The sequence below is a fragment of the Brassica napus genome, chromosome C9 (genome assembly GCF_020379485.1).
Source record: "Brassica napus cultivar Da-Ae chromosome C9, Da-Ae, whole genome shotgun sequence".
In the NCBI taxonomy this organism is placed as follows: Eukaryota; Viridiplantae; Streptophyta; class Magnoliopsida; order Brassicales; family Brassicaceae; genus Brassica; species Brassica napus.
In genome coordinates this window covers 56768133-56780908 of record NC_063452.1, presented here as the reverse complement: position 1 = coordinate 56780908, position 12776 = coordinate 56768133, and the positions used below count along the sequence as shown (strand labels likewise).

General features: G+C 40.2%; 3 protein-coding genes across 5 annotated transcripts; 1 reads left to right on the top strand and 2 right to left on the bottom strand.

Moving 5' to 3' along the window:
• Positions 1 to 2759: 2759 nt before the first annotated feature.
• On the bottom strand, positions 2760 to 4277 carry LOC106383782. The gene has a single exon (XM_013823840.2). The coding sequence runs from the start codon at positions 4275 to 4277 to the stop codon at positions 2760 to 2762; it is 1518 nt and encodes a 505-aa protein (XP_013679294.2).
• A 470-nt stretch (positions 4278 to 4747) lies between these two features.
• On the top strand, positions 4748 to 5795 carry LOC106385547 (glutathione S-transferase F12). The gene is made up of 3 exons (XM_013825460.3): positions 4748 to 4987; positions 5055 to 5103; positions 5240 to 5795. The coding sequence occupies exons 1-3, from the start codon at positions 4841 to 4843 to the stop codon at positions 5683 to 5685; spliced, it is 642 nt and encodes a 213-aa protein (XP_013680914.1). The 5' UTR covers positions 4748 to 4840; the 3' UTR covers positions 5686 to 5795.
• A 258-nt stretch (positions 5796 to 6053) lies between these two features.
• LOC106387714 (phytoene synthase, chloroplastic) lies at positions 6054 to 9138 on the bottom strand. Of its 3 annotated transcripts, none has more exon segments than NM_001315554.1 (7): positions 6054 to 6425; positions 6543 to 6735; positions 6833 to 7068; positions 7156 to 7328; positions 7710 to 7760; positions 7859 to 8447; positions 8760 to 8907. In NM_001315554.1, coding segments are annotated over 6 exon segments (1275 nt in total). In that variant the 5' UTR covers positions 8310 to 8447; positions 8760 to 8907; the 3' UTR covers positions 6054 to 6254.
• Between the last annotated feature and the right edge of the window lie 3638 nt (positions 9139 to 12776).

The following is a 12776-nucleotide window of genomic DNA, read 5'->3' as shown; positions in this document are numbered from 1 at the left end:
GTTTAGCTAAGAGAGCAATGTTCATTTCTTTTGCTGATCTTATGCCTAGTCCCCCCTCTCTCTTTGGTTTACAGATTTTCTCCCAAGACACCAAATGTTGTTTTTTGATCCCTTCACCACTCCCCAAGATAAAAGACCTAGCAATTTTATCCAGTTGGATCAAAGTCGACACCGGTAATGCTATCGAGCTCATCGTGTGAACCAGAATTGATGAGAGAACAGATTTAGTGAGAGTTATCCTTCCAGCTAAGCTCAAAAATCTCCTCTTCCAACCAGCCAATTTAGACGAAACCCTCTCAATGACTGTCCCAAAAGTCTCTTTATTAATTCTCTTCTGCAAAAACGGCATGCCCAAATACTTTTCCAACTCCTTTGTGCCTTTGATTCCGCTTTCATCACTGATCAAATTAGCTAAATCTCGATGAACATTTTCAGAGAAGAAAATTAGAGATTTCTTCAAGCTAACTTTCTGTCCTGATTCTCCACAAAACCTCTCCAGCACCTTTCGTATCACTCGGATCTGTGATACTGAAGCTTCTGCAAACAAGATCAGATCATCCGCAAAGCAAATATGTGATAAAGCTGGGCCACCTCTAGATAACTTGATTGGTTTCCACTCCTTCTTTGCAACAGAGAAGTCAATTTGGTGGCATAGTCTCTCCATACATAACACAAAGAGATATGGGGACAAGGGATCTCCCTGTCTAAGACCACGTTGAGGTGTAAACGCTTCTGTTCTCTCCCCATTCCACAGTAGACTCATACCTGGATTCATAACACACTCCATTATCCATTTGATCCATATATGTGGTAACTTCGCTGCATTAAGAGTATCCTCTAAGAAGTCCCATCTGATGCGATCTTAAGCTTTCTCAAGATCCAGCTTAAGTAACATCCAGCCTTTTTCCCTTTTTTCCTTCTCATTGAGTGAACTGCTTCCTGTACTACCACAATGTTATCGGTGCTAAGTCTTCCCGAGATAAAACTGGCTTATGCTGGACCTATTAGTTTTGGCATTAGTGTCTTCAGTCTCATCACCACTGCCTTTGTTATCGTCTTGAACAAGACATTACATAGACTAATAGGCCGAAACTGCATAATTCTTTTTGGTTTGAGAACCTTTGGTATAAGAACCACCATTGCATCATTCATGCCCTCCTGAAGAACTCCGGATTCAAAAAACCCTAGCCCACACCGAATTACTGATTCCCCCACCACATCCCATGAGTCTTGGTAGAAGACAGGTTGAAAACCATCTGGCCCTGGTGCCTTATATTTACCCATCGATCTCACCGAAGTCTCCATATCCACTGCCGAAAAAGGCTTATTTAAGCTCTCCAGTTCATCACGTGTAAAGTCAGTAAAACCAACCTTGGGTAGCTTCTCTGTATCGAGAGATATATCCTCAGTTGAATACAGTCTCTTATAGTAGTTCATTGCTAGTTGCTCCAACTGTTCTGACTGGTCAATCCAGTGGCCATCTTCACTCTTCAGCATCTCTATTCTATTCCTCTTTCTTCTCATAATGGTACTCGTGTGATAGTACGTCGTGTTTCTATCTCCAAGCACTATCCATTTCTCTCGTGATTTTTGGTACCAGAGCACCTCCTGCTGTTCAAGGACAACATCAAACTCTTTTTGTAATGTCTCCTCCCTTGCCAACAGACCATCTGATGGGTTTCTCTCCAGTTCCTCCTGAACTTCTTTTATATCCCCGAGCAGTTTCTCTTTTCGTTTGATCACATCTCCAAATATCTATTTATTCCATTTCTTAAGTTTCTCCATCAAAGACACCAGTGCCTCTGGAGTACTCATCTCACTGTTCCAAGATGTTGATAGTAGCTCCTTGAAACCATCATGCTTAAGCCACGCAGCTTCGAATCTAAACCGTCTCCTTTTCGGATCTCCTTTCCGCTCCGGCTCCATTTGTACATACATTGGTGCATGATCTGAAGCTAAAAAAGGAAGATGAGTGAGCACTGCCTCCTGCCATCTCACGCGAGTCTGCGCACTACACAAAACTCTATCAAGTCGCTTCGCCACAAAGTGATGCGTATCTTTACCTCTCCTCCAAGTAAAGGTATTTCCTCTGAATCCCATATCCACCAGAGCTAAATCATTAATCCAATCCCCAAACGCCAGAGAGTCTGGTGAAAGTCTACCATTCCCTCCAGATCGCTCATCCAATCTTAAAATGGTGTTGAAATCACCACCCACTATAACCGGTTCATCAATATTCTCTAACACCCGCTTCAACTGTCCCCAGAGACCACTCCTTCGACTAACCGTAGGAGTCGCATAGACCGTAATAATATGTATAATCTCAGTCCCAATCATCACCCTCGCATGCACAAACTGATCCGATGATTCCAACACCGTAATCACTCCCGCTTGATCTCTCCATAAAATCCAAATTCCACCACTTTGACCAATAGCATCTACACGAAAAGAGTTCTCAAACCCCAGGTTGTGGCAAATCTTCATTGCTTTATCTCCACTCGCATGAGTTTCGAACAATGCCAGAAAATCAGCTTAATATTTCTTCAAAATATACCTAATAGACCGTCTGAATTTAGGTTTATTTTCTCCCCAGCAATTCCAGAATAAACAATTCATGATCATAATTATAAAAATCTCTGATTGAATTCCCGGGGCACCCTGTTATGCTAGGGATCCCACTACCTCCTCCACCTGCACCGTCGTCGGTTCTTCCACCATTTGCTTCTCTGTCTCACTTCTAATGATCTCCATCGGATTTTCTAACCCTCATCTCGCAGCTGAAGAAGCTTAGGCATAACCCTGACCTCCACACTATCTCTGAAAACTCCACCAGGTCTCCCTGCATCCCTATTCTCCACTCTCAGTCGTTTTCCTGATGTCGACAGGTTAGTCTCTCCCTTGGTCGGCCCAAAAACCAATCCTCTAACCGGACTGTTAGTCGATTTTTTGGGCGTTCCTCTTACTCCCTCCATTATTTTTTTATTTCCATTCCCTCTCTCTTTATTTCCTCCATTCAAATTAATACTTTCATTGCTATCAAAAACTAAGGATTTCTTCTCTTGTAAGGTTCCCTTACCCTTAGCATTCTGAATGTTTACCTCCTGATTCTCCTTATCTCCCTCACTAGAGATCACTTCCTCACTCGGTTCCCCCGTGTTCGTATCCGTACCAAGACTTCCGTACTTGTTTGATAACACAAGATTCTCCGTTTCCTTAATATGTTTTGTTCCTCGGCCATTTCTATCAACCTCCTCATGTGATTCCCTTGTCATGGCAGTCACCGGCCGAAGTAACAGAGGAGCTCCTCTTCTCGATACCCTTGCCTTAATAAAACCCTCCTCCTGCTCTGGTAGTCCTTGTTTGGACGCTAGCTCAACAGATACTGACCTCTCCTTCTGTATTGGTAAAGCTGCCACTCGCTCCGCAATCGTTTTTGGGCAACCATGTACCAAGTGTCCATAGATACCACACTTTGAACAGATCTCCGATAGTCCCTCATACGCTACGAAGTATCTCTCACCATTAATCAACACCGTTCCTTTCAAAGGTTTAGCTAGATTCACCTCCACACAAATTCTCGCAAAACGAGCCCTTTCGAAGTTCAATGTAGTTTGATCCACACAGATCGGCCTGCCCAACCCCTTAGCAATTCCCATAAGGATCGATCGGTGATAAAAGTTCACTGGGATATTTGTTAATCTGATCCAGACCCGTGTTGTAACGATATCATCTCGTAGCGGATCGAACTCCGGTGACCAGGCTCTCACCATGAGGTAACTTCCGAAAGCCCTCCATGATCCTCCTGTTAACGCCTCCAGATATTCATCCTCCTTCTCAAAACGGACCATGAAGAACTGTCGAAGTAGGTCCATCACATACATCGATCCCTTCGGGCTCCATAATTCCCTTAGCTTCCTACTCAAGGCAGAGATCGGAACATTCCTCCCCAAAACCCTAACAATCATACGCTGCTTCCACATCCCGTTCATTGCTTCAAGTACCTCGTTCTCAATCGTGATCGATGGTTCTCCATCTTCTCCATTCGTAAAATCTACTCTGAGCCTTCTCGACACAAACACATCATCAATCAAAGCCTCTGGAACCGGCATACCTCCTGCCGTCGTACCCGCCGCCTTCGCTGCCCATGTGGTCACCCTATCAGGTGGGTTTCCTGGCGGTCTCGATCTCTCCCCCACATCCATCATGGTTGCATCATGATCCTCCGAATTCAAAGCCCTAGTTTCGTTTCTCGCCAAAACCCTAGTCTCGCCGCTCATCTTTTAGAATCAAGTTGGAATATGAAATTTATAAGCATTATTATTAGAAAATTATTTAGAAGATGCAAATGCTCTTTACCTAATGTTTAACTTTTCTAGAGCATTTTCATTTATAATATATACAAATTAAAAAAAAATTATATTATTTATTTAATTTATTTAATACTACCAAAAGTTATGTTTATATTCAAAAACTAAATTTATGTTTATAAAAATAAAATTTACAATTAAAATTTTATATTTATATTTAACCTACCCATCGACTCGACCAAACACGGTTTGACAAGAACTTTAACATGAAACTCTCTACAAAGCTTATAGAGAAATTTGAATGATACCCACCGTTAGTGGAACTACCACCACATGCTTTACCCAACCAAGCCACAACAACCAGCTCTTATAAACGTTTTAGTCTAATAAAATGCCAACACATCTACCATACTTCTTCTCATATATAAATAAGATCGATAGACACAACTAAATTTAAAATAACACATATAAATTGATCCTTGCTTTTTTTCTTATACTATTAATAATACAAAAAAAAATTACAAGGTAATAGAATGGTTGTGAAACTATATGGACAGGTTACGGCAGCTTGTCCGCAAAGAGTCTTGCTTTGTCTTCTTGAGAAAAAAATTGAATTTGAGATTGTTCACATCGATCTTGATACGCTAGAGCAGAAAAGACCAGAACATCTTCTTCGTCAGGTAAACGTTTCATGTTTTTTTCTTCTAAATAGAAACACACCATTGGTATAACTAATGTTTCTTGTAGCCATTTGGTCAAGTTCCAGCCATAGAAGATGGAGATTTCAAGCTTTTTGGTAACCATCCTAATAACAAAATCTATAAAATATTTCTTTACAGACTTGTTTTCTACATTTATGTAATGTGTGTTTTCACGTGACAAAAAAAAAATGTAATGTGTGTTTGAAATGTTGCATGCATGTTTGCTCAAAGAATCTCGAGCCATTGCGAGATACTACGCGACCAAGTACTCGGACCAAGGCACGAACCTTTTGGGCAAGTCTCTAGAGCACCGAGCCATCGTGGACCAGTGGGCTGATGTTGAGGTGGGTTACTTCAACGTTTTGGTACACCCTTTAGTGATGAACCTAGTCATCAAGCCGAGGTTAGGCGAAGAATGTGACGCCGCTTTGGTCGAGGAGCTCAAGGTGAAGCTCGGGGTGGTCTTGGACATATACGACAACCAGCTTGCCTCCAACCGGTTCTTGGCTGGTGATGAATTCACTATGGCTGATTTGACGCATATGCCGGCGATGGGGTATTTGATGCGTACCGATATAAACCGGATTGTTAAGGATCGGGCGAATATGAACCGGTGGTGGGAAGAGGTTACGGCTAGACCGGCTTGGAAGAAGCTTATGAAGATGGCTGGTTTCTGACTTAGCTCAAAATTATGATGATCCGAACAAAATAAGTTTCATATATTCTGTTTCTTCTGTTTGTCTGACTTTCGTTCGTTTCAATAATTAAATCAATCTACTTTTGAAGATTTTAATTTGTCAACTGGATGGTGTTCTTATATACGAAATGTTTCTATATTGATATGATAAAAATATACTTACTATTTTACATTTTGTTAGATACAAACATAAATTGCTGGATTATTATTATAGAACATTTCTAATAGCAGACAGCCTAATAAACATGAATAGATATCGTTTCCGTTGTTAATTTTTTTTGTTAATACGTCTTCATAACATGCGCATTGAGCACAGGTCACAAGAATCTCTGTTAATGTTTTTTGAAATCAGTAACTTCTTTTTATATATCACAAAACTAGCTCTCCAACCAAAATATTCCTATTTCTTCAGTAGCCAAGAGAAATAAAATATTTTTTTTTACTTTTTACATAGAGAAATAAGAATTTTATTTGGCCATTTATATGTATATATATTAATTAACATCATAAATTCGACCCTAAGCTTTTCCTTTAATCACAAAAGCCCTCTTAAGTTGTTCCTCTTGAACTTGGAGTCTTTAGTACTGATTTAGCATAAGCCAATGGCAGAGCTGCAATTTTCTTGGCTTTCCCCACATAAGCTCTCTTCGTAAAGTTGTTGTAATCATTCGCTTCAATCTCGTCCAATATTCTCCTGTACAATAGGAGCGACGCCCATACCTGAAAAAAAAAATCAAACAGCCAAGCCTTGAGGGTTAAATCGATCTAAAACAAAGTTCTGGGGTAAAAACGAAACAAGTTCAAAACAAAAATGTAAACGGTAAGTCGCCGACTTACCGGCCATCTGCTAGCAGCGTCCAGCTCAGTAATGCCTTTCTCAGCTTCGTCAAAGAACATTCTTGCTCGCTTAAGCTGCATTTTCATGAAGTTCCTCCATTTATCAGTGACTTTTCCCGCGAATATGTCTTCATCTGAGAGACCAGCTTGAGCTAACTCATCTTGGGGCAGATAAACTCTTCCTCTTCTTGCACTGAGAGAGATCAAAACCGGTTTAAGAATGAGACGTGAATCAAGAAACCGGTTTAGGTGGTATATGTAAACGCAAGTGAGAAAAAAAAAAGACTCACTCTTCGCCAACGTCTCTGAGTATGTTGGTAAGCTGATTAGCTATACCGAGAGCCAAGGCAGCGTTGTAAACACTCTCGGTCGTTGCTTTGGACTTGGGATCGATTCCCATAACCGGAACGCTCATCAAACCGACGGTTCCGGCTACATAGTAGCAGTAAAGGTAGAGATCATCAAAGTTCTTGTATCTGGACTTCCTCAAATCCATTCTCATTCCTTCGATCATGTCTCTAAATGGCTGCAAAAAAAAAAACAAATAAACGTTTAGAACAAAGGTTTATAACAGTTTCACAGTAGATTTGGATGCATGTGAAATGAGGCTGACCTGAATATCGACAGGGTATCTAGCAACGGTATCAGCGAGAGCAGCATCAAGCATATCGAATGGACGGCCACGGAATAGATCTTCTAGCCTTGCTTCCCATCTATCTAACGCCATGGGAGTTATGTGTGATGCATTAGGCCCATCTACCAGCTCATCAGTTCTTCTGCACCAAACTGCACGAGAAATATTGTCAAATCATCAAACCTAAAACAATAAAACTTAAAACAAAACAACTTTTTTGAAATCCTCAGATCATTTTGGGTCATTAGCTTACATTGTTCAGCATGAGTAATTTCCAGAGTTAAGACTACTGGGCCCAAAAGGCCCATTAAACCCCCATATTACTAACTAAGCTAATTCAATTATCATGGGTTTTAAATCTTAAAATGATACAAATTTGGATGCATGGGTATAAGTCTGGGCATGGACTTGTCTAAGCTAGCACACAAACCAACTAGAGAAGTCCTATGTCTACATGATTCATCTTGAATCTACTTTGTAAGCATCAATTCTAAAACAGTTTGTTAAACTATATGGCTCGTGCAGTAACTCACCGTATATAGCCCAAATCGCCTTTCGCCTCTCTGGTGTCATAAGCAAAGTTCCTGCAACAACAAAATACATAAATAACTCAGAAAACAAACGAATAAAATACTTCATTACACACCAAAGCTTAAAGAAGAGAAACAAAAGAGATGCTAACCAAGATAAAAGGTTTTAGCATATTCAGCGCAAACTTCGCCGCAACGATCATAAGCTTCACCCAACAAACTCAAACTCCCAGGGAGAACAATATCCCGTGGTTTCTTCACATCATCAAGTTCAGGAGAAGTAGACCTGAGCTGTTTGTTAACCAAAGCCGCTTGTCTAAGCACAACGTTGTAAACCTTCTCTTCAGATGAGAGTGCTATCTCTCCTGCATGACTTGCTACTACGCTCGAAGACACAACATTCCTTCTGTAGCTCATTAGAGAGGAAGAAGAAGAAGAGGTCCACGTTTTTGTTGTTTGCTTCCTCCTACCATTGTCCATTCTCTGATTCTGACAACGAGAGAGAACTCTAGAAGACTCTACAGCCCTTACCAACCCACAAGTGTTCATCGGGTCTGGATTAGGAGAAGAGGAAGCAACCCATAACACTGCTACAGAAGACATACTCGAGCTTCTTGAGATGAGAGGTGGAAAAATCTCAACTTTTCTCCTCCTCTTGGAAGAGAATTTTGTTTACTCTGTTTATTCCTCAATAAGATGAATCAAAATCCCAACTTTGCGGTTAAACAGTAATGATTTTTCCTGCAAATGGATCAAAACAAAAACGAGTTGGTGAGAAACCAAGTTCTCTGATTCTCTATATAAAGCGGGAAAGAAGCTCAATCTCTTCTAACAAGAAAGCAAACAAAACTCAACCGGGTTCATCTATTTTTCAATCGAAATTACGGGATAAAAAATAAAATCAAAAAGACAAAACTAGATTACGTTTCGTCGTGGTTAACTGAATGTATAGAAATGAACACTCCAAAAAAAAAAGAGCACGACAGTATCAGAACAGTGAGATAGCATGAGAAAGAAACCTTAAACAAATGAGAGATGGAAACAAAAGCTAACCTTTCGCTCGCTCTATCTCTCTATCTAAGAACAGACACGGTGAGACTGATGAGGAGGAGGAAGAAGGAGATTTTCAAACAATTAATTTAATCAAACGACAAGTAAAAAGGTTTGACCCATTAGTGTCCGAAAATTCTCCAGAAGTTTTAGTTTTGTTTTGCAAAAGTGCTTACTGTAATTATAGACAAAGTAGAAGACGTCTCTTATCGCAAACTCTCCTCACCCACTCAAAATTTTCTTCTCTTCTTCCTTTTCCCTCTGTCTTTTTTCTTTTTCTTTGGGAATTTAATGACAAGTCATAATATATATATATACCACACAATTTTTTATTTTATTTTTTTGTATGTGATTTTTTACTGGCTAAGTTAAAATGTCTACAAGTCCACTCGGGTGGCTCGTGTCATGTTTCAAGCAATTTTAAGGTCTCATATAAAATCCTAATCACAAATCGTTTATTAATTAGACTAATTAACGAACTTTAAACATGTGTGATTAATATAATACGTATTTGTTGGTAGAAAGGGGCACTGGGGGTTTGGGTGGGGGTAGGGATGTTAATATGGGCTCAACCGGACAGGGTTAGTCCTAACCCTGCAAACCCATTTGTAACCAAAACCCTCATTTTTTAAACAGGGTTTAAATAGGGTTGGTCCTAATAGGACCAGGGTTTAAATTCTAACCTTTTTATTTTGATTCACACAACTATTATACAATATTTAATAATGTTTTTCATCAAAAAAACTTAAAGTAGAGTTTTCTCGCCAAAAACTGAACAACGAAATTTTCCGTCGAAACCGCAAAATCGAGTTTTCAACTAAAACAACAAAATCGAGTTTTCCTTCCAAAAACGCAAAATCGAGTTTTTCGTCAAAACTTCGAAATCGAGTTTTCCCGCCAAAAAATCAAAATCGAGTTTTTCACCAAAACCTCAAAATCGAATTTTCCCGTGAAAACGTAAAATTAAATTAAGTTTTTCTGGAAAACCCGTAAAACTCAATTTCACGGTTTTGGCGGGAAAACTCGATTTGCCGGTTTTGTAGGGAAAACTCGATATTGCGGTTTTAGTTTTGGCGGAAAAACTCGATTTTGCGGTTTCAGCGGAAAAACTCGATTTTGCAGTTTTGGCGGGAAAACCTGATTTGTCGGTTTCGGCGGAAAACTCGTTTTTGCTGTTTCGGCGGGAAAACACGATTTTGTAGTTTTCGGCGGGAAAACTCGATTTGTCGATTTCGGCGGAAAAACTCGATTTGCCGGTTTCGGCGGAAAAACTCGATTTGCCGGTTTCGGCGGAAAAACTCGTTTTTGTGGTTTTGGCGGGAAAACTCGATTTTGCGGTTTTGGCGGGAAAACTCGATTTTGCGGTTTTGGCGGAAAAACTAGATTTTACGGTTTCTGCGGGAAAACCCGATTTGCCGGTTTCGGCGGAAAACTTGATTTTGCTGTTTTGGCGGGAAAACGGGATTTTACAGTTTTGGCGGGAAAACTTGATTTGCCGGTTTTGACAGGAAAACTCGATTTTGCGGTTTTTGCGGGAAAACTCGATTTTGCGGTTTTGGCGGGAAAACTTGATTTTGTGGTTTTGGTGGAAAAACTCAAATTAGGTTTTGGCGGAAAAAAACACAATTTTTTTTTTGACGGAAAAATTTTATTCTTAGTTGTGGAGCAAAAACTCGATTTTGCGATTTTGGGAGGAAAACTTTTGATTTTGATGCTCAACAAATTGGAGGAAAGAATCATATGATATCTTAATTTTTCTAGTTTTATCTTTAAAATTTAAGAACAAAAATAAATGAAATATTTTTTTCAATTAAATGAGTTAACCCTGGTACCAGCCCTAACCCTTGATTATAATAGGATCAAAATAGGGTTGGGTTAAAATAGGGCTGGGCTTATAATAAACAAAAGAGGGCTGAGCCCTAACCCTGTAGTTAACATCCCTACCCGTAGGTAACATCCCTAGGTGGGGGCCGTGGGCACATGCCAGTTTGGGTAAAAAGGCTTTGTGTGTTGACATAAGCAAAGCATGAAGAGAGATCGCACAGATGACAAGTGGACTCCACAGCCAATGGGAGAGCGATAACCTTATCAAATGCGGAGGGAGGAGCACCCAAGCGTAAAGTGCGCGACGATGCTTTTCCACGTGTCGTTTTGTAATTGGTTCATAGTGTATAAAGTTAGATTTCCGTCTTTGGGCCCCACCCACCCTCGCTCTCTCTCTCTCTCTCTACCCTCGTTGGCAACTTGATCTCTCTCTCCAGGACCCGGTTACCTCTCTTTCGTTCAGAAGGTTTGTCTTTTTTTTCCCTTTAATTTTGTTTTTTCTGGCTTTTTTTTTTCCTTGTGTCCCTGTCGTCTTGTACGTATTGTGTTTGCTTTTGTAAGTTCAATACATACGTAATACGTTTGCTGAGAAACGTTCTTGGCTTAACTATCATAGTTGTGTAAACTAATTGTATTGAAATGTCAATCCAAATGGCGCAAGTAACTTTGATTGTTTTTTTTTTGGCAGTATAGGATGACCAAAACGTCTTTTTTTTTAGTCAGTACTCACACTGATTGTTTTTTTTAGTTATATATACAGACCTTTTTCGATTCGGTAACTGAATAGTTGAACCACAAAGGCGAAACTGTTTGACTCAAGAACCAGAATCAAACACGCAAACTCTCTGATACACTCTTTGATGAACTCGACGACGTAAGTAGAAAAGTTGAGTTTGTAGAATAGTAGAGATAGGAAGAAGAATGCGGAAAAGATAGAAGATGGACACAAGAAATTGTTTACTCAGTGATTCACCTAGAATGGTTACGTCCACTGGGGTCTGGCAAGAGGCAATCCACTATAATCTCAAGTACAAGAATATGGAACCTCTCTTTCTCTCACAACCAAAGCTCACAAACCAAGTTAGGTCTTTTCTTGACGTCAAGAGAAATAGTACACACGAGCTCCTCTTATATAGTAGGAGTCTATTAGGTTAACCTAGTCGGATTAGAGCATTCGCCCCTTTCCATAAACCTATTAGAAAATATTCCAAAATACTTGCAACTTCCATAACTCCGTAAAAGTAATATTTCCAGGATCCTGCCGACTTCCATATCTCCATAAAAGTGACATTTCCTTTTCCTAACACGACGTCCTTGTCTTGGTTTAAGTTACTCAATCTTGTTTGATTTTCATCACCAAATCCTGACGCAGTCGATGATAGATTCTCTAACGTAGCCACTGATGAATCCCAACAAACTCCACTTTGATGACATCAAACATGATCCACTACTTAGGTTAATCAAACTCGTGCTTTGCCAGGCGATGCCGAATGCTCCTCAGTGTTCAGACATCCCAAGGAAGTCCACCGCTTCCTCAAACTTCTTAACCGGAACAACCTTGGTTAATATATCAGCAGGATTCTTAGAAGTACAGATCTTCTTCACACTTACATCACCTTGAGCGATAATATCCCTGATGAAGTGCATCTTTCTGCTGATGTGCTTAGTCCTCTCATGATACACATTGTTCTTGGCTAGACACAATGCACTTTGAGAGTCACACGATATCTCCATCGTGTCTTGCTTGAATCCAAGCTCCTCCGCTAAGCCCCTTAACCACATTCCTTCTTTGACCGCTTCAACCAGCGCCATATACTCTGCTTCAGTCGTTGACAGAGTCACTACACTTTGTAGACTTGATCTCCAGCTGATTGTATTACCACCAGCCATGAAAACATAACCTGAGATCGACCTTCTCTTGTCCAGATCTGAAGCAAAATCAGAATCACAGAGACCTTCAACCTTAAGTACTTCATTCTTCCTGAAGCACAGTTTCAGATCTTGTGTCCCCTTTAGGTACCTTAGTACCCACTTAACCGCAGTCCAATGAACCATCCCAGGCTTACTCATAAACCTGCTAACAAACCCCAATGCATATCCCAGATCACACCTCGTGCCTATCATAGCGTACATTATGCTTCCGATAGCATTAGCATATGGAATATCCTCCATACTTGTCTCTGCTTCAGCATCGTC

Coding starts and splice junctions, on each gene's coding strand:
- LOC106385547 (XM_013825460.3), top strand. CDS start 4,841: ATGGTTGTGAAACTATATGGACAGGTTACGGCAGCTTGTCCGCAAAGA. Junction 4,988..5,054: donor CAGAACATCTTCTTCGTCAG/GTAAACGTTTCA, acceptor TGTTTCTTGTAG/CCATTTGGTCAAGTTCCAGC. Junction 5,104..5,239: donor TGGAGATTTCAAGCTTTTTG/GTAACCATCCTA, acceptor GTTTGCTCAAAG/AATCTCGAGCCATTGCGAGA.
- LOC106387714 (XM_013827623.3), bottom strand. CDS start 8,309: ATGTCTTCTGTAGCAGTGTTATGGGTTGCTTCCTCTTCTCCTAATCCA. Junction 7,329..7,709: donor GGCGATTTGGGCTATATACG/GTGAGTTACTGC, acceptor TTTCTCGTGCAG/TTTGGTGCAGAAGAACTGAT. Junction 6,426..6,542: donor ACGCTGCTAGCAGATGGCCG/GTAAGTCGGCGA, acceptor TTTTTTTTTCAG/GTATGGGCGTCGCTCCTATT.
- LOC106383782 (XM_013823840.2), bottom strand. CDS start 4,277: ATGAGCGGCGAGACTAGGGTTTTGGCGAGAAACGAAACTAGGGCTTTG.